We start from the raw sequence: 23,619 nt of genomic DNA, 5'->3' as shown, positions 1-23,619 counted from the left end.
GTATTTAGATTTCAAGAAAAACTGCCAGCAAGTACTTTACTTTTTCTTTTAAATCTGCTGCACTAGAAAGCAATCTTAGCACCACACTCACACATCTGGCATTTTAGTCTTTGAATGCCAAGCATTTTTTAGAATGCATAGTTTGCTTACTGCTAATTAGCTGTTTCATCACCTAATACACATTTTTAAAAATATTCATTAATTTTCACTTTAACCATTGGATGTGCTGTAATTTATACAATATTCAACCCTAAAGCAAAAAGGCCTTACTGTGGACAACAGAAGTAAATGATCCACCTCCATCTTCACAGATGAGAGCAATAAAAACAACCACCCAAAACTGTATTGGCTTTGAGGTTTTTCTTTAACCTTACAAACCCAGCCAGCATAAGAGCTCATTAATTCAAATGCTAACTTTAGGCAAATGTTTTGCTTCCACGTTAGGAAGGACTTCCCCACAGACCTCATTGAAACAGTTCTTGATTTCCCTATACCTTTTCTCAGATTGCCTCACTTCTCTTATTTTCTCATCTAAATTGTGTGACTTTGGCAATGATTCACTCCAGATAACTTGCTCGTACAAAGAGAAAACATTAGCCTATGCCTAAGCTTGAAATCACAGGACAGCAAGAATAAAAGAAAAGAGAAAAGAAAGAGGAAGTGCAAAGCAGCCGGTTGTTTTGTTTCTACAGGCCCAGCCACCTATATTGCTACTTCTCCGTCCTCTCATTCCCCTGGGTTCCTCTCCAGAACCAAGAACCACCCGTCTTTGTGACATCTCCTCTGTTGCTAAGCAACAGGCACCAGAAGTGGGGGTTCTACTCACCCCCATGAGGCCTTGGGGGAAGCCTTGGACCAAGGAGCTCCAAGAAGGAAGCTGTAGCGCTGCAGAGGGAAGGAGGGAAGGAGGGAAGGAGGGAAGGAAGTAGGTCTCCGAGATGCTGCGGCTTGTCGTGGAGTCAGCCAAGATTGACCCGCCCCTAACCCCCCCACCCAAATCCTGCGTGTCCGTCAACTTCAGAGGTGAGAGCCAGGGTCCAAATGGGAGAGAGAAGCCCCAAGAGGCAAGACACATTCAGTGCAAAAATAGCTTGACAGCCCTCTACCATGTAAAAGATGCCCTGTGTGACGCAAGATGAAGTAGATGCTGTCTGGTTCTTTCAAAACTTATCAAAACATATTGCTATTATTTCTATTATGACTTCTCTGCATCCCTGTTTTGCCAGGGAAAGGCTACGGGAAAAAGAAGACTAATGCTTCTTTTTTTTTTTTTTTTTTTTTGACACAGAGTCTCACTCTGTTGCCCGGGCTAGAGTGAGTGCCGTGGCATCATCCTAGCTCACAGCAACCTCAAACTCCTGGGCTTAAGTGATCCTACTGCCTCAGCCTCCCAAGTAGCTGGGACTACAGGCATGCGCCACCATGCCCGGCTAATTTTTTGTATATATATATTTTAGTTGTCCATATAATTTCTTTCTATTTTTAGTAGAGACGGGGTCTCACTCTTGCTCAGGCTGGTCTTGAACTCCTGACCTCGAGCGATCCACCCGCCTCGGCCTCCCAGAGTGCTAGGATTACAGGCGTGAGCCACCACGCCCGGCCAGACTAATGCTTCTTGACCTACTTCCATGAACTAGGGCTCTGCCATAAACTAAGGTTTAAAGGGAAAAAAAGTCCCTCCTTCATAGAAATTATATGGGAATTTTAAAAGGTAATATACATCCAGGATTTATTACAACTTCTAGTAATAACTGTGCAATAATATCAGTTACTTTTACAATCGACAAAGCCTTTTCTTACATATAATGATGCCTGCTCCTCACAGCAATTCCAGAGATAGGTGGGGTCAGTTTAATCATCTCCATTTTTTATACATAAGTAAAAAGAAATCCAAGAAGGAAGGGGAAGATGGAGGTGAAAGAATTTATGAGAGAAAATGAAAGATATAAAGTATATCTAGATATCAAAAAGCTGGGAGCCAAAAGAAAAAATGGTGGAGAAAGTCTACAGGTGGGGAATATGCAAGGTGGATACAGGAACTGCTGGGAGGGAGAAAGTCGGGTCCAAGAGAAAAGAGGACACAGTAGTTCCTATAAGAGACATGAGTAAAGAGTGAAATTCCTTTCATCTTTTTCTGCTTGTCGAACATGACAACACTCAGAGACTGGACATTTGGGACTCCAGGCTCACAAGGTGGTACACACTCGCGTCCCCTGGCAGGTTTAAAGAGTGTAGTGGGCGTTCAGTATGTGTCTTCCCTGAGTGACTGATTTTACGGTTAGCCAGGCAGGAGACTGGAAGATGCTGCCCTGACTCTGAGCCATCTTCCCCATCACCTCGGAAGCACCATCTTTCTCCTTCTAGAAATGTCTCTTACAAAGATGCCTAAAACCCAGAACTCTGGGTTTACCCACAAATTCTTATGATTACATGTTTATGTTTGATATTTTTTATTCCTTTTGTCCCTGTTCTTCCCAGCCTCTTCTTCCATATACCATCCACTACCCTGCACCCCTTCTCACCACCCACAGGCACACACACACACACCACATACACGCGTGCACACACACACATACTCTCTCACATTCTTTCTCTGGGAAGAAGCTCAAAGTAATTTAACAATTCAGAGACTCTTTTAAAGGGCTATATAGACTGTCGTCTGCTAACAATATTTCTGAGGGGAGAGGTTTTAGTGGATGGAGAGCTTTCAACCTACTATAGATATTTGGGGATGTCTTAGTGTACACTAGGCTTTGCTCTGGTAATAAATAAACTCTGAATTTCAGTGGCTTAACAATAAAAGTTTACCTCTTGCTCACACCAAATCCTGCGTGGATGGTGCTGGTCAGACAGCTCACCTGGGTGGCTCCTCCAAATAGTAGTGTAGGGACCAGCTGCTTGCCCCCTGTGGCTGTGGAGTCACCCTGGCACAACCCTGCCAGCAGGTCATGAGGATGGTGTCTATGGGGAGAGGAGAGATGGAAGTTGGAGAGTCTCACAGAGATTTTAGGAGCCACACCTGGCAGTGGCAAATATCACTCCCATACCCCATTGGCCAAAATGAGTCACACAGCCCCACTTGGCTGCAAGATCCTGGGAATATGTAGCTAGGAAGAAAATGAGATGAACACATAGCATTATCTGTCCCATGGGTGATAAAAAGTGAGAAATTATGGAACTCCTTGAGAAAGAAACAATTGAAGCCAGGTGCAGTGGCTTGCACCTATAATCTGCCTACTGGGGAGGATGAGGTGGGAGGATTGTTTGAGGTCAAGAGTTCAAGACCACCCTAGGCAACAGAGCAAGACCTTGTCTCTTGAAAAAAAATTGGTGCCATATCATACCTGTTAAAGTAGACTTGAGGTTTTCTTAGAGTGTTCTACCTCTCTTTATTCTACTCAATCCCAGACATTGAAATATTTCCTACCACCAATGCCAGCCCTTTGGTTTCTTTGCAGATATCGAGAAGAGAACTCATGTGGTGGAAGGGAATGACCCCATATGGAACAAGGTAGACACCAGGGCAAGCCCAGAGAAGGAAACGACAACTCCAATAGCAAGGGGGCAGAGGTGGAGTTCAGGCAGCTGCTCAGAGGTCTAGGGAGCAGACAGGGAGCCTCACAAGCTTTCCTCAAGGCTTAGGAGTAGTATCTTAGCCTGGGAGTAGTAGCCTCCAATCCAACAAAGCTACAAAGGTCCCATCTGCCCATAGCTGTTCTTGGCCCTTCTCTCTCAGGGATGGACCACTGTATGGACCACTCTATGGCCCAGGAACTAGTCCAGCTGGGCCATCCTGATGTTCCTAGAAGCTCAAAGCAGAGAAAAAGCTCCCTGTGCAGGATCATCTCTCCTCTTCCATCCATCCATGCTGCCCTACCCCCACCTGCTGTCACCAAACCCCTTAACTCCTAACATGAGCATGATACTGCAGTTTAAGATGCAGAAGTTCAGGTAGGATGCCCCACACCTTAGTGAAAGGTAGCAAATGCCATCTCCTTAGGAAATTAGAGATGAGGGAGGTTCCTTGGTTTTAGAGAAACACAGCACCAGCCCATTACCCACACCTTTCCTCATTTCCTAGAAGGATGGGGTGGGAAGGGCAGAGGAAGGATATTGACCTCCCTGTGCTCCCCACAGACCCTAATCTGGCACCTCTGGAACCGCCCCCTGAAAAACAACTCCTTCCTGCAAGTCACCCTTCAGGACATGGGCTCAGAAAAGAAAGAAAGGTGAGGCAGAGAGAGGCAGAAGGAGCCTAACTCCCTGTGACCAAAGCAATGGCAGGTGATGTAATTCTTGTCTCTAATCCATAACTCATTCAGATGCAAGGACCAGAATTCACTCCAGTCAGCTGAAGGGAAAAAAAAGAGGGGCAGATATTGGAAGGGTAACCAGGCTGAGAGTACAAATTAGCTAGGGTTACAAACTTGGGAACCCAGCAGCACAAATCTCGAATCTCTGCTTCTCTGCCTAACCCTGCCTTCTCATCACAGCCTCATTCTAGTGCCCAAGTGAGACCAACACCTGGCTGAGACTGAAGCTGTGGCATGAAGGGTCAAAATTCCTAGGACAGAGAAACTGAGTGGTTCAGCTTCGGCCAGGTGTACACCCCGTGATCCAATCAGCTGTTACTTGCGCTGGGAGCCCCAAGCCAATTCCCAGAGTCAAGAGCCCTGCGCCCTCTAGTGGATGCTCCACCTTGCTGCGTTCTCCAACCTGCATGGACAGCATGGCCTCTGGGAGAAAAACCATCTCTAGCTAAAGCCATGCTTGGGACAGAGGAGGACACCCTTTCCCCTGCCTCAGGATCTCATACCTGCTCCTCCTCTCCTCAGGTTCATTGGCCTGGCCACAGTAGTGCTCAAGCCGTTGGTGAAACATCCGAGTAAGGTCCATTTTGTGAAGGACTTGACCCTGCTCAACCATTCCATGAGTCAAACAGACGTGAGTCAGGCTCAGGAAGGCCCAGGCAGGGCAGCTGGAGGAATGGGGACAGGTGGTGATGTGCTCCACCTTGGGGGGCCCCATCACACTGCCATCGTCTCCTTCTTTTCCCTCCTGCCATCCATCTGCCCATCCTCACTTCCACCCATCTATTTAAATGGATTAATTGGCCTTCCACCGGGAGTCAGCCATTGTACTAGGCACTGGGAGACAGAACTGACTGAAGCCCACAGTCTGTTAGAGTAGGTGCCACTCACAGTGACAAGCACTCCAGCACACATTGGACAGGTTCAGTAAAGCTAGGCCGCCAAGGTCAGGAGAGAGTCAAGGGTTCTGCTTGGGAGGAAATGGACAGCTTTACAGAGGAGGTGATGTTTAAGATGTATGGAAATAGATGAAGACCAACCAAACGAGAATAAGCAAAGGCTATGTATTCAGAGCTCGCCTTAGCAAGGAGTTTGGCCACCAGCACTTGTGCTTTGGCAGAAACACGGAGGCAGGCAGGGGACTGGGAAAGCCTCATAGTGGACAGAAGGGAAGTTGGCCTGGGGAAGCCAAAGGTGGGTTACTAGGAATGGGGCCTCCTGTGTGAGTGGTTAGGGGGAATGTTCGGCTCTCTTTGGCTGGTCCTAAGTTGGAAGTGGAGACAAAAACCATGGCAGCCATTAGTTATTAATCAAGTCCTTGCCATTTGGGGCAGATTTTTATTGTTTGGTTTCCTGGATTGTTGCTAGAGATAGAAGTCTGACTCCTTACAAGAGGAAGGACTGCCTGCATTCCTGGCCCATGGTAGCGGGTATAGGCAGGGGTGGGAGAGCTGAGGCTGGGCAGCCGGCCAGGGCAGAGATGAAGGGCCTTGTGGTCAATGCTGGTGAGTTGTGACTTTACTCTGATCATTTAAGACACGCAGGGGTTGTTTACGGGGCAAGCCTGGTGATGTCTGGAGGCTGGATAGAAAGCAGGAAAGCTTGGAGGCGGGAGGTCAGTTAGGAGGCGTGTGCAGGAGTGCCCACATGAGCTATGAGATGCTGGGCTAGGGGAAAAGCTGTTAGCATCCATGGTTCTGGACTTGTCCCAAGTCACTTCTCCCTTTCCTCCCCACTCTCCTGCATTCTCTTCTGCCACCATCACCACCATGTGGCTCCTTATCCTCCAAATCCCCTCCACCATCAACCATTGCTCTCACTTCACCAGCATATAACCTCCCTCCATGCAGACTGCACAGGTGCCTGTGGTGTGGTACCCTACCATGGCCAGCGTCACTCCCCCCAGGAGTATAAACCCTGAGTATAAACCCAGCCAGGCTGCACAGGGTTTGGGTGCTGTGACTTGGCTGAGGATCACAGTGTCTGGCTTACAGCTCCCCCGCCTTTGCCTTGCAGTGTACTATCACCCTACAGGTAGCCCACATGACCCACCGAGACACTGAGAAGAAAGGTATGTCCTTCCCTAGGGCTTACCTCTGCCCTCCTGCAAGTAGAGCTGGATGGGCTCTTTGGGATCTTTGAGACCTACCCCTTGAGGCCTACAAAAGGAATGTGACCACTAGGGTCTCTGGAAGCTACAGGGGGCTAGAGACCAGATCTGCAGACGTCTGGCTGAGGCCACCCCAGTATGTCCACTCATCATCTCTAGACATAAGACCCATAAGATATAAGACATAAGCCTCCAATGGGCTGCAGAGGGAGACAAGGATGGTTATTTCCAAGAGCCCCAGTGTATAGAGAGTGGGGTCCAGGGGTCCATAGTTACTGAGGGTAGGAGGGGTCCATGGAGATGTACTGGGGAGGACATGTGCCGCTATCAGGACCTCTTGGGGTGCTTTTAGCCAGGAGCTGGGTATTAGAGAAAGAACAATGAAATGGGGGAAATGCCCCCAAACCTCCTGAGCCCTGGGGCTCTGAGCTCACCTGGACTGTGTTTCCCCAGGGTATAAAGACCGCCTGGGCATAATGACAAGAGAGGCAGCCAAGCAGAACGTGCCACTTCTCAGCTCTGCCATGCAGAGGGCTCTGTGCTCAAAGCCTCAGCACTTCCAGGTGAGGATTCAGGTTGAAAGTCCAAGTGACCCACCTGACACCCTTGCTGTGCTCCCTGGCCGTCTCCTCCTCCCTGCAGGTCATGGTAGAAGGGCAGAGCTTCAGACCCAGCTTCAGGTCCTCAGACCCTCACCAACCACATCCTCTGCTCCTCCAGGGGCCATTCTAGGGAACTTCTGCCTGTGGCTGAAGCTAGAAGCAGCTCCAGAGAGGCAGTAGGAGGGCCTGGCTGTGCACCGCAGGCCCTGGTAGATGCAGAGAAGGCAGTGAGGAAGGCTGGCATCTCGCCCTTCCAGAGTCCTCAGATTGTTGGCAAAATAAGGCGAGGCACATGCAAAGTTAAATTAACCGTACAGGAGAGGCTGAGAAGTGTATGGGGGACCTGTGGGAAGGTCTACGGTTTGTTGTGAATTCGGGAACCCCCATCCCATGGCTTACCAACTTCCCTCTGCTTTCTAGCCTGAGTCCTGACATTCCGGCCATGGTTTTGCCTGCTTCCCTGCTTGCCCAGGAGGCTGGGGGTCTCCTTGACTGCCCTCTTCCTGTATCTTAGCTGGATGCCAAGTCCTAGCTCTTAATGTCACCAACTGCCCCCACCTCTCCCTTGCCATTTCCGCTGCCTGGCCCAAGCCACCACCATTGCTTCCCTGGACCACATCAGTCACCTCCTCCTGAACTCCTGGCCTCCAGCTCTCTCCTTTCCATTCTTCAGCCAAAGAGGTCATTCTCATCATGCCATGCACTTGCTTAAAAAGCCCCAATGTCAGCCAGGCATGGTGGCTCATGCGGGTAATCCTAGCACTGTGGGAGGCCGAGGCAGGAGGATAGCTCAAGGTCAGGAGTTCGAGACCAGCCTCAGCAAGAGCAAGACCCCCATCTCTACTAAAAATAGAAAGAAATTAGCTGGATAACTAAAATATATATAGAAAAAATTAGCCAGGCATGGTGGCGCATGCCTGTAGTCCCAGCTACTCGGGAGGCTAAGGCAAGAGGATTGCTTGAGCCCAGGAGTTTGAGGTTGCTGTGAGCTAGGCTGACGCCATGGCACTCTAGCCCAGGCAACAGAGTGAGACTCTGTCTCAAAAAAAAAAAAAAAAGCCCTAATGTCCTCGGGACAAGACCCAGCTCCTTACAACGGCTGCCCAAGCCCTTGACAACCCAAACCTCTCTCTCCAAGTCCACCTCTTCCATGCCTTCTCCTGTGGGTTCTCTTTCTATCCATAATGGGTAGAATGTTTCTTATCAGACATTTGTTCTTGGGGGAAGAGTCCCTGCTGGAGAAGTGGGGCCAAGGTGTTCTCCTCTGCAGGTTCGAGTGAGGGTGTTTGAAGCCCGACAGCTCATGGGCAACGACATCAAGCCGGTGGTGAAGCTGTCCATTGGGGGCCAGCAGCAGCAGACCCGGATCAAGATGGGAAACAACCCTTTCTTCGATGAGGTGGGTGGAATGGGCACAGCGGGCAAGCGGGCCCACTGGGGGCTGGGCATCTCCTGCTGGCAGCCAGCAAGCTTGCGTCTTCACTCACATGTCTTCACTTTTGTGTTCCACAAGCACTTACTGAGCACCTACTGAGGGCCAAGCGCTGTGCCTGGCACTGGGAATGCTGATGGGATCATTCAGAGTCCTGCATTTGAGGAGCTGGTGGTCTGATAGGGGCATAGCATGTGAACACATAAGCAATTACAACGGGGCAGACTGGGGTGGACAGAGGTCTTGGAGCACTGTTAATGGAGCCATGAGAGCAGGCGCAGACCACCTACAGTCCATCACTGCTGGAGCCCCAGATTATAGCATTGTGTCTGGAACACAGTAGGTGCTCCATAAGTACTTGTTGAATTAATTGGTACGTAGACAAACAAATAAAAGATGAGCACAGTGGCAGCTGGGAGGAGTGAGTAATGAGGCCCGGGGAACGGGAGAGCACTCAGAAAAGACTCCAGAAACCTTGCAGGAAGAGTTTACCAGGGAAAGATGGCAGGATGGGAGAAAATAATTCAGGAAAAAGGAACAGTGTTTTCAAAGTGAGAAGTAGCATGACTTGATGGCAGGACTTCATAAATATGGGTGTGGCTGGAGGGGACTGGCTGGAGGTGAGCCTACAGTGTGGGCTGGGGTCTCATCATGGGTGGCACCCAGGAGCCATGAGGACTTCAGCAGGAGAATGACAGGCCTAGGTTTGCATTTGGGAAAGGAGGTTCTGGCTGCCACAGGGAGTAGGGGTAGAGTGAACTAGCAGAGCAATCTAGAAGGAGGTGCGTGCTCAAATCTCCATCCTGGGCAGCTAGCTGGGCCTTGGACTGCTAGGTTCTCCAGGGATTCCTTACCCCTACCCTTTCTGGACAAAAAACTCTCCAGGAGCCTCGGAGGCCCCCAAGAGTGATAGTATATAGGTTGAGTATCCCTTATCCAAAATGCTGGGACCAGAAGTGTCTCAGATTCTGGATTGTTTTCAGATTTTTGAGTATTTACATTATATCAATTCTGCAACCCTAATCTAAAATTCTGAAATCCAAAATGCTCCAATAAGCATTTCCTTTGAGTGTCATGTCAGCATTCAAAGCGTTTCAGATTTTGGAGCATTTCAGATTTTTAGGTTAGGGGTTCTCAACCTGTACTCATAAAGTCATTGAAGGCCGGGCACCGTGGCTCATGCTTATAATCCTAGCACTCTGGGAGGCCGAGGCAGGCGGATCATTTGAATTCAGGAGTTCGAGACCAGTCTGAGCAAGAGGGAGACCCCGTCTCTACTGAAAAATAGAAAGAAATTATATGGACAGCTAAAAATATATATAGAAAAAATTAGCCGGGCATGGTGGAGCATTCCTGTAGTCCCAGCTAATCGGGAGGCTGAGGCAAGAGGATTGCTTGAGCCCAGGAGTTTGAGGTTGCTATGAGCTAGGCTGATGCCACGGTACTCTACCCCGGGCAACAGAGTGAGACTCTGTCTCAAAAAAAAAAAAAAGAAAAAAAAAAGAAAAGTCATTGAAATGGGCAAAGAAGAACATTATTCTGAGCCTTCAGGTCTATTGAGTCCCTGAGTGAAATAGTAGAAGAAACATCATCTCCCCCACCCCAATTTTCTCTGCCTCAGCTCTTCTTCCAGAATTTTTATGAGATTCCTATGAAGTTCTTCGATGAGATCATCTTAATCCAGGTGAGGGCCCAGACTGGTCCCTGGCATGATGGGCCCACTTTCTTGTTCCACCCCAACACTGAGAAGCACTTCAGCCCCCAGTCCTCAGCCTCAGAGCCAGGGTCACCCCAGATTGTCTTTATGACCCCAAACCAGCATCTCCATCTTTCTTCAACCCCTGGTACCCCAGATTCTTCATTCATTCATTCATTCATTCAACAAACATTATGGATTGAATGAAAACTGCCAGGCCCTAAACAAGGCACTGAAGTGAGCATAGCAGCCCTTCCTACATGCCAGAATTCTCCTGCCACCAAAGGCCCCTCAGAGTGAATACTCCATTCCCCGGCCAGAGGGAGCCCAGTAACAATGATGAACATGGGTCTATCAGGTGCCTGCTATGTGCCCAGCACAGGGCTAAGGAGAACAAGGAGGCCCCTTCCTCTGAAGAATTTACATGTTCTTGGTAACATAGGCACAGAGGAAACCACCAGGACATGTAATGGATAAAGCTGAGTGCAACACCTTGCTTTGCATTGACTCCAGAGAGGGGCAAGTGAATTGGCTTCTTTGATAAATTTCCTCACCAGTAAAATGGAACTAAAAATCTAAACCCCACAGCATTCCTCTCAGAATTAAATGAGAAAACCTGTGTGCAAGTGTCAGCCATTAGGAAGCATTTGAGAAATTCTGGAGGATCCTGGATGTGTCCTTACTGTTCATTCTGTGGGGGGTGAGGGAAATTGGGATTGTGAATAATTAAGATGTTTCTGGAAACTCCTTTCTAGGTGGTGAACTCCGCAGTGATGAGATATAAAGCAGAGATTGGGAGATTCCAAGTGAGCACTGTATAAGGGAGCAGGTTTGGTGAAAGACAGAGACTCACACTGGGCTCCATGCTCAACTCTAGTGGAAAGACTTGGATTTTCAAAGATCTAGACTTGGATCCCCCTACCAACTGAGTGATTTAGACAAGTTACTCTGAGCCTCTACTTCCCCATCTGTAAAATGGGGATAATAATATACCCAACCCATAGGGTCACTGTGAGAATTAAAGTACATAACATTTATGAAAGTGCTGGGTACCATGTTGAATTCCCCACATCCCTAATACTGTGGACACAGTTCAAATCTCCAGGAAATGGAAACAGAGCATCCAAAAAGGCCAATCTAAGTATTAGAGAAACCCAGAGAAAGATTGTTGCCTGTGAGGACAGGGTGAAAAGATGTGATTTGGAAAGACACAGGCTGAGAGATGAGATGAGAGTTTACACAGTTATGATGGGCTAAACTAAGATTCTCCAAATCCAAGAAGATCAGGGAAAGGTAGGTTGCTAAATTAAATACAGGATTCCCAGTTACATTTGAAACTTAGACAAAAAATACTTTAATATATAAGCATGTCCCAAATATTGCACGGCTCTTCACCGAATATTGCAGGGACATAAGTATACTAACTGTATACTATGTAGCTAATGTAGTTGTTTATCAAAAATTCAAATTTAAGTGGGCATCCTGTTTTTTTTATCTACTAAATCTGGCAATCTTAGGAAAGGGGCACCACACTTGGGAAAGGCAAAGTTAAGACAAATGGAAGTAAGGTTTTTTTCTCACTACTTATTGTAATCACATGAAGAGTCATGATCTGCCCTTACCCCATTTCACCCACAGAAGGGTTCACTTTGCCTGCCTGCAGTGGAAAGCCAAACACCGAAGCACCTGGTACTTGCAGAGACTCAGACTCAAATCTGTCCCCTGGAGTTGGGGGTTGGTGCAGGTTTTATAGTCAGAGGGTAATGAGGCATGATCTGATTGGATCTTTTGTTGAGGTGATGCCATGGTTGAATCTGATTGGATCCTGGATCCTGCCATGCAGTGTCCCGTTCTTAATTCAGTCCCTGCTCCTCAGTCTGAGCACTTAGGTTCCACCCATGATTGCACACTTGGTTCATCTGGGCAAGCTTAGAAATTTAGAGGGACCTTCAACCTGGGGGTCCGTGGCAACTGAAAAACAACTCACAACTTTGTTACATAAAAGTTGAACCAGATTTGTCTGATGTGGTTACAGAAGCAGTCAGGATTAGAAATTAAAATCTAGAGAGGTTAAGTGGACATTATGGCACATGCCTATAGTTCCAGCTACCAGGGGAGGCTAAGAAGGGAGGATCACTTGAGCCAGGAGTTTGAGTCTAGCCTGGGCAACATAGTGAGACCCTTCTCTAGAGAAGAAAAGAAAAGATTCTAGTGAGGTTAGATGACAGGAGGTAAAAAAATGTTGTGTTTTTGATAAAGGCCATTGCACAATTTCCAGACAACAACCAAAAATAAACTGTTGAATAAGTTGTAGAGGTCAGAGAAAACCTGACCTTTGCTAAGCTAATTTTTAAAATATTAGGCATAATATTATTTTTTATTTTGGAAAATTCCAAACATACACAAAATTGGAGAAAATAGTATCATGAGCTCCCACATCCTTATCACTCAACTTCATCATTTCATAGTTACTCGTGTTTTACCTACATTCAGCCTCCTTCCCCTTCTTCACTGGATTATTTTGCATCAAATCTCAGGCATTCTATCATTTTATCTTTAAATATTTCAGTACATAGCTCTAAAACGTAAAGATGTTTTTAAGTATAACCGCAATACAATTATCACATCTAAAAACCTTTATAATGCCTGGATAGCATTAACTATTTAGTCAGTGTTCAGATTCCCTTAATTGTCTTACAAATTTCTTTTAGTTTGTTCAAATGAGGATCCAAACCAGGTTCATTCATTGCAGTTGGTTAATAGGCATTTTAAGTCTTTTTTATTCTGTTGATCCTCTCTGCCTTATTTTTTTTTTTAACTTGCAGTTTATTTGTTAAGGAAACTGGCTAGTTGGACCTATATAGCATTTTCCCCAGTCTGGATTTTGCTGATTTCATCTCCAGGGGATCATTTTGTATACCCTGCTCCCTTTTTCCTATCTAGAGCCTAGGTCAGACTTGGGTCAATTATTTGGCAAAGTGACTTCAGCAGGAGGCACAGAATGTATATTGGTCTCTCTTTTAATGTTGTTAACAGCTATTGATGGCCACTGCCTAGATCTTTTGCTTCATTAGGGGTGTCTGAGATTTTATTCTGTGTTGTTTTTTTTTTACAGCTTTATTGAGGTACGATTGACATACACTAAATTGCATGTATTTAAAATATACAATTTGATACATTTAAAAATACATACACACTCATGAAATCAAAATCACAATCAAAATAATGAATATATCTATCACATCTGTCACTCCCAAATGTTGCCTTGTGCTCTTGGTAATGCCTCCCTCGCATTCCCATCCGGCCCCTCCCAGGTACTCACTGATCTGCTTTCTTTTACTATACATTAGCTTGCATTTCATAGAGCTTCATATAAGTAGAATCATACAGTATGTGCCCTTTTTTGTCTGGCTTCTTTCACTCTGCATAATTATTCTAAGATTCATCCATGTTGCTGTTGTGTATCAGTAGTTCATTCCCTTTTGTTGCTGGGTGCTATTCCATTGCACGGGTGCACCACAGTTGGCTTCTCCATCCCTTGCTGATGGACATGTAGATAGTGTCCAGTTTTTGTCTGTTACAATGAAGCTGTAAACATTTATGTCCAAATCTTAGTGTGCACATATACTTTTATTTTTCTTGAGTAAATATGTAGAAGCAGAATGACTAAATTATGTGGTAGGTCTATGTTTAAACAGTTTTTCCCCCAAAATTCCAAACAGGTACCATTTTTATATGCCCACCAGCAGTATACTAGAGTTCCAGTTGCTCCACAGTCTGAACAACACTTGATATAGTCCTTCTTTTTTATTTTGGCCATTCTGAAGGTGTGTGGTGGTATCTTGTTATGATTTTAATTTATGCTTCCCTGATGACTGATGATGTTGAGTATCTTTTCATGTGCTTGTCATCTATGTCTTCTTTGGTGAAGTGTCGGTTCAAATCTTTTGCTCATTTTCATTGGGTTGTTTTCTAACTATTGGTATACGATTTGCAAATATTTTCTCACGGTATATGACTGCCCTTTCATTTTCTTAACAGTGTCTTTCAAAGAGCAGATGTTTTTCATTTTGATGAAGTGCAATTTATCAAGCTTTTCTATTTAGGATTGTGCTTTTGTTGTTGTATCTAAGAAGTCTTTGCCTACCTAACCCAAAGGGGTGACTGAGTTTTAGAGCAGGCCTACATATAGAATGTTGGGATTGATCTATGGAGCTTTCAGATGTGGGTTACAAGCGTCGCCAGAATGCTCTGTGGCGCCTTGCCCTGCACATATCACCTCCAATCCTGCACCACATCCCTCAGCCTTTCATCAGAAACCGTCTACCAGGGGAAAGGGAAAACCCGTGCTCTCTTTGCCAACTCTACCTTGGCCATGCTCTTCCCCCAAGATGGGCGACACCCTCTCCCACCCAGGGATAGGGAAGAGTCAAGGCTGTGTTGGCCAGGTGGGTGGTGCAACATAGCATTAAGGATCTTTTTCACGTCCTAGCTGTAAGATTTTGGGCACTTCTCTCAAACTCAGTATCCTCCTCTGCAGAGTGGAGGTGATAATGGACCTACCTTCCAGGTTGCTGTAAAGATTAAATGAGTTAGAGCAGAGAACGTGCTCAAACACTGGTAGCTAGTGTTTTCATCCAGTTAGCCAGTATTACAAATCTCGGCTGGAGGCCCTAACTAATCCTCACGCAACTCTTGTCTTTTCAGACAGATATTGGGTTTGTCTACCATTCTCCAGGTAGGTAACATTGTTGCAAACATATATGTCTTCTGAGAAAAATCTAGCCAAAGGTCAAAATCCTTATGTTCAACATATTGGTGGGGGGAGTAGTAGCGGGTACAAATTATTTTCTGTACTTGATAATATTTTACTGTATTTTATAGTATTTTATCTTATTTTATAACAATAGCATCTTTCTCTGAAAAACTCAGGGTATCCCTTTGGGTCAAATGCTAACCTTTTATTGCAAGCCTCGGTTGGATTTCTATTTTTTGAGGCCAGTACTGGGAGACTGAAGTTTCAGTGGAGGTTTCCACCACGATCTTACCATAGCATACATACAAGGTTGAGGTTTGGATTCGGGTTGGGAAAAATGCTTGCCTCTATAGTGTCTGGTTCCAGACCAGGCCAGTAACAACAGTAGGTTCCCAGGGTGGAAAGGGGATCCCTCTTTCCTAGAGGCCACAGTTGGCAGGCTTGAGGGTATACTCTCATTGCTTTGTTGTCGGAGTGACTCCCATTTTCCTCTGCCACTGAGTGGGAATTGGAATACACGAGATAGCTTTCCACCTCCTTCTCCTCCTGAAACAAAGACTGGTGGGCTCTTCTCCCACTGCCTCTCCAGGTCACTCGCTCCTGAGGAAATGGTTAGGCCTCTGCCAGCCAAATAAACCTGCCAGTGGCGTGACAGGCTACCTGAAAGTCAGCATCTCTGTTCTTGGTGTGGGAGACCAGGCCCCGGTGAGGCTGCCCCTCCCCCACACCTCAGTAACATTCCTACCCTGGCTACTTCCTGGGGGCATCCCTCGGCTCTCAAACTGGCCATGGACCCTCACATCCCTCCTTTGCCTGCTGTGTCACTGCAGGGTTGTCCCACTCCCCCTGCACCAAGTGGGAGCTTGGGGAAGCAAGATCTGGTGGCCTTGGCTGTGACCTCCCATGGCCCTGACTTTATCAGCTCTCTGGTCTCTCCAGGTAGATCAAAAGCTGCCCTATAGGGCCGATGACACCGAAGTTCAGATCTTCAAGTCAGCGGCAGTTCCGATCCACATGGCTTATTTACAGTTCTTCATCTACTGCGCAGAGGACCTTCACTTCAGTTAGAGTCAGGGTGGCAGGGGAGGGAGTGGCCCTGAGGCTCCCTACACAGTGGCACCCTGTATCCTCAGGAAGCTTCCCCATTCCTTTTGACAGTAACTTAAGCTTTGGAGTGGGGTGGCAGGCTGAGACTGAAATCCGCCAAGAATTGTTTTATGAGGGTCCCGTGGACACGCTTTCTAATGGGCCCTCGGCCCCCGACCTGTCTTTGATGCCTGTTGTTGCCCAGATGCAGACTCAGGGTTCCCTATGGCCCCCCACCCCCACCCCATGCCTTTATGTGGATGGAGAAGGAACAGAGTGGTAACTTGAGACAGGTCTGCCCAGGGGGCACCAAACTAAATTATGGGGGAAGGTTTTTAAGTTCTGTCACCTCCCCACTTCCTCCTTCTGAAAAGAAAATAATGCTGCTGTCTCAGAATTCTTTTAACTTCTTGTTCACAGGGAAACTGCAGTCAGCGAATCCTATGTTGGAGGTGGAACTAATTGGGGAAAAGGTAAGTGTAGAAAAGAAAGTGAGACCTAGAGAAATTGGCACCTAGAAAAACTAGTGTGGAGGAAGAGAGTGGGCTTATGGGCAGGACCCCAGGAATTGTATCCCAGCTCATCCACTAAGGGGCAGTGTGACCTGGACCTGGAACTCTGTGGAGGTGGCGGCCACGTCTCCCCTCGGCATGCCAGAGCTGTGCCAGGGCCTTGTATGGAGAAGGTGCCCACTAAAAACCAAATACACATGGAGGAATGAATGAGTGAACAAAACAACATGCCAACAAACAAACAACACCAAAACTGTCACCACCCCTCTGGGCCTCAGTTTCTTCATCTGTAAATTGAAGGTTCTGGGCAAGAGAGTTGCTGACATTCCATAAACCTCTATGAATACAAATTAGAATTTTCGAAAGTGTGCTGATGGCTGTTATGCATAAAAAAGGGCCCTAATTTGGTGAATGCTGAGTTAAAGTTAAATGTATTTTCTCAGAATTCACAAACCATCATTTCTACCACACTCTGTCTGTTGCTAGCCAGTCATTAAATCCAGCCCATACATAAGGAAAGGGAAATTAATGTCCGCCTTTTGAAGGGAGGCGTTCCAAATAATTTGTGGGCATATATATATATATGTATTTTTTTTTTTGAGACAGAGTCTCATTCTGTTGCCCAGGCTAGAGTGCCGTGGCGTCAGCCTAGCTCACAGTGACCTCAAACTCTTGGGCTCAAGCGATCCTTCTGCCTCAGCCTCCCAAGTAGCTGGGACTACAGGAATGCGCCACCATGCCCGGCTAATTTTTTCTATATATATTTTTAGCTGTCCATATAATTTCTTTCTATTTTTAGTAAAGATGGGGTCTCCCTCTTGCTCAGGCTGGTCTCGAACTCCTGAGCTCAAACGATCCACCCGCCTGGGCCTCCCAAAGTGCTAGGATTACAGGCGTGAGCCACCGCGCCTGGCCTCTGGGCATATTTAAAACTAGCTCATTGAATATTGTTTTCCTGCTGAGTGGTTTGGGTACCCCTGGAGGCAGGTGAGATATTCTTGGGTGGTAAGTGATACAGATTTTTCAAAAATTTTGATATTTCTGTGTTTGTCTTAGTGTACCTTAAAAAGTTTAACAAGGCCAACTAACACTTGATTTTACAGATATCATTGCTTAGAATAAGGCTAGGCTTAAAAATTAAATCAATTGATGGTTTTAAAAGGGGTATTGCCGCTGCCATTGGCTGTATTTTTGCCTATTTTTCTGTTGGGATATTGGAACTTATCTAATAAAATCTATGTGTTACACTCATATAATAAAGTTATTATACCTATACCTATTTAAAAATTAAGTCAGTTGAAAGTTGATTTAAAGAAAAATACTGAGGAATCTGGATCTGCCAAACTCTTTGAGATATGTACCCAAAGGACTGAAGTTGTAGCTGCTGAGAAATTGTCCAAGTGTCTTTAGACCAGTAATTAGCCCGTTCACCTCTGTGGTGCAGACAGGAAGGGCCGGAAGGTGAGGCCAGTGGAGGGATGAGGGGACAGGCTGGCACTAACAATGTTTGGGACATTCCCAGCTCAAGACGCATGTACCGGCCCCAACTGACAACCCGATATGGAACCAGATCCTGACCTTCCAGATCCAGGTATGGCTGACCTATCCCCACTGCCCTGCACACAGAAGGGAAGTTCAGGTGTAGGGGTGTGGATGGAAGAGGGGGGCAACAAGCACGGCAAGGGGGGCTCTGGCTGAAAGGGAGCATGAGGAAGCCCAGGATATGTTATGGAAAGCTTTACTTTTACAGCTTTATCGAGGTACAATTGACATACAGTGAGTTGTACATATTTTAACGCATATCAAATTGTACATTTAAATATGTGCACACCCGTGAAACGATCACAATCAAGATAATGAATTTATCTCTCACATCTACCAGCCCAAGAGTTGCTCGTGCCCCTTGGCAATCCCTCCTCCCATCTCCAGGCACCCACTGATCTGCTTTATCTCACTATAGGTCAGCTTGCATTTCCCAGAGTTTCGTATAAATGGAATCGTACAGGATGCGCCCCTTTTGATCTGGCTTCTTTCACTCAGCCTAATTATTCTGAGACTCATCCATGTTGCTGTGTGTATCAGTAGTTCATTCCTTTTATTGCTGAGTGCTATTCCATTGCATAGATGCACCACAGTTTGCATCTACATTCTCTTGCTGATGGATGTTTAGATAGTGTCCAGGTTTTGGCTATTACAATGAAGCTGTGTAAGCATTTGTGTCCAATCTTAGTGTGGACACGGGCTTTCATTTCTCTTGGGAAAATATGTGGCAGCAGAATGACTGATGGTATGATAGGTTTATGTTTAACTTTATCCAGTATTAAGCAACACTAAAGTTTCTGGAGAACTTAAATGTGCTCTTTCATACACATTAAAAAACAAAACAAAACAAATCACTCTAAAGAGTCATTCTAAATTATATCATACATTTTCTTATCTTCTAGGCAAACTGCCCTGAATGGTGTAATTACAGCTCTTTGATGATGGCCTAGAGGCACTATGGAAACAGTTTTTATATGGGCTATATGTGGTACAGGGCTATTTGTCCTTACACTAAATGGCCCCAAGATGCTCTTCTTTGTGGGGTTCTATAGTCTGATTTTTATAGTGTTTCAGTCCTTCTTAGTCACCTATCAGCTTTTGTACAGTTCTCTTGAAGCTCTGGTGGATCTCATTGGCCTTTTGACTCTATGTCAGGCTTCTAAAAGCTGTGTGTAAAATAAGGACAAACAGTGCTGGGAGAACTTGAGTTCTCTCATAAGTACAAGTGTATAGCACTTTATGTGACATTGATTTTGCTACCCAAAGAGTGTTCAGCTTTCCTGTAATTTACTTGAGATACAACCTTAGCTAATAAGCTCCCCTCCTCCCTCCTTTAACACATTGACTGCCACACTAGGGAAAAAAAATTTTCCCTGGGGCCACAGTGTTTTATTAAAACAAAATGATCCTTTCTAATTTGTTATTTTTTATTGTTTTCTTTACGTGAGTCATATGCAACAGAATCCACATTTTTAGAATTAAATTGTCAATATTAATTGTAACAATAAGAACATCAACAAGTAAGGTTTTTACGAACCAATTGCAGAGTTTTGCTTCATGCAGCCCGGGGTCAAAACTAGCCTGAGTTAAATACAACTCACATGACAGTCAGTGTGTTAAACCCCCTCCTTGCTGCTTCTTGAAGCTTCCCCAGTCTACCTCCTGGTGAGTCATTATTTTCAACCATTCTTCATAATCCCCCCCTCCTTGGATGATTTTATAGACTCTTTTTAAAAAAATTTTTTTTTAGAGACAGAGCCTCACTCTGTCACCCAGGCTGGAGTGCAGTGGTGCAATCATAGCTCACTGTAACCTCGAACTCCTGGGTACAAGTGATCCTCCCGCCTCAGCCTCCCGATTATCTAGGACTATAGGTGCACTGATTTTATAGACTCGTAAAGGAGGAAGACATTTTAGAGGAGCCACACAAATGGGAGCATCTGAGGCCGGCTGGTCAGGAGGGAGCACAGCTGAGGGCACTGCTGAGCATGGGCCTGTGCCAGTGGCCAGTCCGAGGGTCCCAGGGCAGGAGGGGAGACAGCACACCAGATGAGGAACTGAGGAAGGGGAGAAGTCTCAGCAGGGTGGATGAAAAGATGGTTCAGCCATAAATCTGAATTTAGAGGATTCGTAACTTTAGAAGACCTGAGCCAGGCGCGGTGGCTCACGCCTGTAATCCTAGCACTCTGGAAGGCCGAAGCGGGTGGATCGTTTGAACTCAGGAGTTCGAGACCAGCCTGGGCAAGAGTGAGACCTCGTCTCTACTAAAAATAGAAAGAAATTATATGGACAACTAAAAATATATACAGAAAAAATTAGCCAGGCATGGTGGCGCATGCCTGTAGTCCCAGCTACTCGGGAGGCTGAGGCAGGAGGATCACTTGAGCCCAGGAGTTTGAGGTTGCTGTGAGCTAGGCTGACGCCACGGCACTCTAGCTTGGGCAACAGAGTGAGACTCTGTCTCAAAAAAGAAAAAAGAAGAAGAAGACCTGGCCACCTGTGGTGCCCATCTCTCTCCTTCCATTGTCCTTTCTTAACCTGGGCAATTTCCTTCTTTGTTATTAACCTGTGTCCACCTGAAAAGCCCTTTCCTCAATTCTCCTTGGCCCCTCAGCCACCAGGGCAGGGGGAGAATAGACAAGAAGAGTGGAAAACTGGAAGGTTCTGTCCCAAGAACTGCTATAAGGAGAAAAGGCCCCAGCTGAGAGGATTTGAGGTCTTACTCTGGACTCAACCACAGCAGCTCTGTTTTACACATGGGTTTTTCTTTTCCCATTTTTTAAATTTTTCTCCCTCCTCCTCCTCCTCCTCCTCCTCCTCCTCCTTCTTCTTCGTGTGTGTGTGTGTGTGTGTGTGTGTGTCTGTAATAATTAAGGGAAGCATATCGCAGAGTACAGATAAGACTCCAAAGCTTGGGTTCAAATCCTGACTCCACCGCTTACTATGTGACCTTGAGCAGGTCCCTCTGCCTCTATGGGCTTCATTCCATGTCTTTATATATAGGGACATTCACAGCTCTCGCTGGGTTATGGCAGACTGGTCAGGAGCTCTGAGATTTCAGCACCTTCATGTAGCATGAGAATATCAGGGACTAAATCTCTCTGTGCCTCAGTTTTCCCATATGAAAATGGGAACACTAATAGAACCTGGTTCATGAGGCTGTTGGGAGAATTCACTCAGCTGGTCTATGGAGTTTGTTCAGCACAGGCAAGGGACAACAGAAATCCTCCTGGAATGGCAGCTATTATCATTTACTCTTTGAGGAGATAGATGTCCTGCTGTTTAAAAAGTTAACTGCTAGACTTGAAGAAGACATTCTAGGCCTACAACCTCTCCAGAAGATGGTTTGGTGAATGTGCATTCAGACTGTGAAGGGCTGTGTGAATCCACAGCCAGGGCAGACCCACGTCTCAAGGGTCTTGAAGCTTATGTAATTAGGGGGGCATTTAAGAAATGATCTATGACAAGTCCCAGGCCCCATGCAAGTGGGAGACCCTAAAGCCAAAGCTCCATAAGCTCTGTGCTAAATCCAGCTTGTCTGTGATTAAATGGCTCATTAGTAAGTGAACCAGGCCTTGGACCCAGACTCAGGACTTCCCAACTGCTCTCAAACTCTTCACGAGGACCAGACCATCTGAGTGTGCACCCACTGCTCCTCTCTCCTTCTCCTCACAGCTGCCCTGCCTCTCCAGCTACATCAAGTTCAGAGTCTTGGACTGGTGAGCAACTGGGCAGAGGATGAAGCACACACAAGGAAGAAATGAGAGCCAGGCAAGGGCTCAGCTTGCAGAGTGTGTTTGTCCCCAGCTCCAGGAGGGATTGCCAGGATGAGATTGGTACTGCCAGCCTGTTCCTCAACCAGATCTCGTCCACTGGAGAAGAGATAGAAGGCAAGCAAAGCCCTGGACCCTACCTCCCGCGCCTCTCCTACCTGTGCCCTGCTCCCTCTCACCCTTTCTTCTTCCAGGAGTGTCCTCTGGCTTCCTACCCTGCTTTGGCCCCAGCTTCCTGACTCTCCATGGGGGGAAAAAGGCCCCTTTCAGGATCCAGGAAGAAGGCGATGTAAGCTTCTCATGTCAACTAGGGAAGAGTGAAGGTAAAACCGACCACGTTTAAAGCACTGGGGCCTGGGAAATGCCCAGGAGGCCCTGGCCCTGGTTTCCATCCACCACACTCTGGCAGAGGCCGTGAAACCTGGGGCACGAGAAAGGAACAGATGGAGTGTTCCAGGCGTTCACTGAGGAAGGGGCTTTGAGATGAGACCTTGGGTAAGATTTTCAGCTTGCGTAAAGGACATGCAAGACAAAGGACACAGCACAGGTAAATGAGGGAAAGCACACAGGATATTCAAGACTGGTGGTAAACGCCAGAAACCTGACTCTTGATGAGTTAAACAAAAAAAGGATTCTGAGTGAGGAGGAGCCGCAGTCCCCAAAGCCTGGATGCCATTAGGAGACTCTCACTCTCCCACTGTTGACGTCCCCCCTCGCCTTATCCCCTCCTACCACAGCCAAGCAGGGTACTTGGTCACCTGCCTCTAATAGGGAAGCCCGGGAAGCATTCTAATTGGCCTCCTCAGGTCATGTGTGCTCACCTTAGACCAATCACTGTTGTGAAGGAGGCGGGGTATGCCCTGATTGGTCAGAACAGAGGCGCAAACTCAGTGGTTATGGCAGTCCCCGCCCAGCCTGGAGCACTGTGGGGAGCAGGGGCCTTGGAGTTGCGGTCAAGTACGGTGTGTGAACGGCAGTGGTGAGTGCTCAGGGCGTGGCTCAGGGCCTGGAGGTTTCCTGGCATGGGGGTGCCTGGGCTGTCAGGAGTTCTTCCCTGGGATTGTGGTTGGAGTTAGCCCCAGGCAAGCAGTCAGCAGACGACTTTGTCTTTGCCGCAGTGGCTTTCTGGGGAGATTTGCCTGCTTTTTCTCTCATCCCTTTTCTCCGTTTTCCTCCCTGTTGCCCTAGTGTATTTCTGACTCTGTTAGAGATGGTTTAGCTTATCGAGGCCGAGTCTTCCTAGAGTTAATCACCCAAATCAAGTCCCAGCAAGACTCCAGGATGAAGGACCTCTCCCATGAAGTGAACATGATAGAGGTAACCACAGGAAACAGGTAACCCAGGGAAAAACAGAGAGCTCCTTTGCCTGCCCCAGATCTACTGTGGGCCCCAGTTTCTGACCCTGCTAGAGGCTCTGGCTACAAGCTGTTGGGTTTTAAGAATGCTTGATCAATCTGCCTGAGTATTTATGAAACCTCTGCTGGGGACTTCATGCTGTGCCAAGTCCCAGATGGTCAGAGGATCCAGTAAAGACAAGATAAGATTTCAGTTTAACAAATATCTAATCTAGTTAAAGACAAATAACTAGTTTCTTGGGGCTTTGTAAAACAATCTAAGGTATTTGGATTTCTTCCTGAAGCCAGTGGAGGACCACTGAAGCAGGAAAGGGTAGGAGGGGCAGTATTAACAATAGACTGGGGCCGGGCGCGGTGGCTCACGCCTGTAATCCTAGCACTCTGGGAGGCCGAGGTGGGTGGATCACTCAAGGTCAGGAGTTCGAGACCAGCCTGAGCAAGAGCG

General features: G+C 46.7%; 1 protein-coding gene across 1 annotated transcript in view; it reads left to right on the top strand.

Moving 5' to 3' along the window:
- The first annotated feature begins 938 nt into the window (after positions 1 to 938).
- Positions 939 to 23,619, top strand: part of FER1L5 (fer-1 like family member 5) — a 52,680-nt gene continuing 29,999 nt past the window's right edge. The window contains exons 1-18 of the mRNA XM_069494353.1: positions 939 to 1,023; positions 3,459 to 3,511; positions 4,138 to 4,229; positions 4,836 to 4,944; positions 6,327 to 6,381; positions 6,874 to 6,983; positions 8,293 to 8,421; positions 10,076 to 10,138; positions 10,906 to 10,956; positions 14,858 to 14,888; positions 15,496 to 15,611; positions 15,846 to 15,969; positions 16,413 to 16,465; positions 18,027 to 18,095; positions 21,722 to 21,765; positions 21,854 to 21,936; positions 22,014 to 22,108; positions 23,008 to 23,136. Of these exons, the coding sequence (XP_069350454.1) occupies positions 939 to 1,023; positions 3,459 to 3,511; positions 4,138 to 4,229; positions 4,836 to 4,944; positions 6,327 to 6,381; positions 6,874 to 6,983; positions 8,293 to 8,421; positions 10,076 to 10,138; positions 10,906 to 10,956; positions 14,858 to 14,888; positions 15,496 to 15,611; positions 15,846 to 15,969; positions 16,413 to 16,465; positions 18,027 to 18,095; positions 21,722 to 21,765; positions 21,854 to 21,936; positions 22,014 to 22,108; positions 23,008 to 23,136 (1,491 nt within the window). The remainder of the gene's footprint in view (positions 1,024 to 3,458; positions 3,512 to 4,137; positions 4,230 to 4,835; positions 4,945 to 6,326; positions 6,382 to 6,873; positions 6,984 to 8,292; positions 8,422 to 10,075; positions 10,139 to 10,905; positions 10,957 to 14,857; positions 14,889 to 15,495; positions 15,612 to 15,845; positions 15,970 to 16,412; positions 16,466 to 18,026; positions 18,096 to 21,721; positions 21,766 to 21,853; positions 21,937 to 22,013; positions 22,109 to 23,007; positions 23,137 to 23,619) is intronic.

The sequence above is a fragment of the Eulemur rufifrons genome, chromosome 19 (genome assembly GCF_041146395.1).
Source record: "Eulemur rufifrons isolate Redbay chromosome 19, OSU_ERuf_1, whole genome shotgun sequence".
Lineage (NCBI taxonomy): Eukaryota > Metazoa > Chordata > Mammalia > Primates > Lemuridae > Eulemur > Eulemur rufifrons.
The sequence above is the reverse complement of the archived record's forward strand: the minus strand, read 5'-3'. Positions and strand labels throughout refer to the sequence as shown.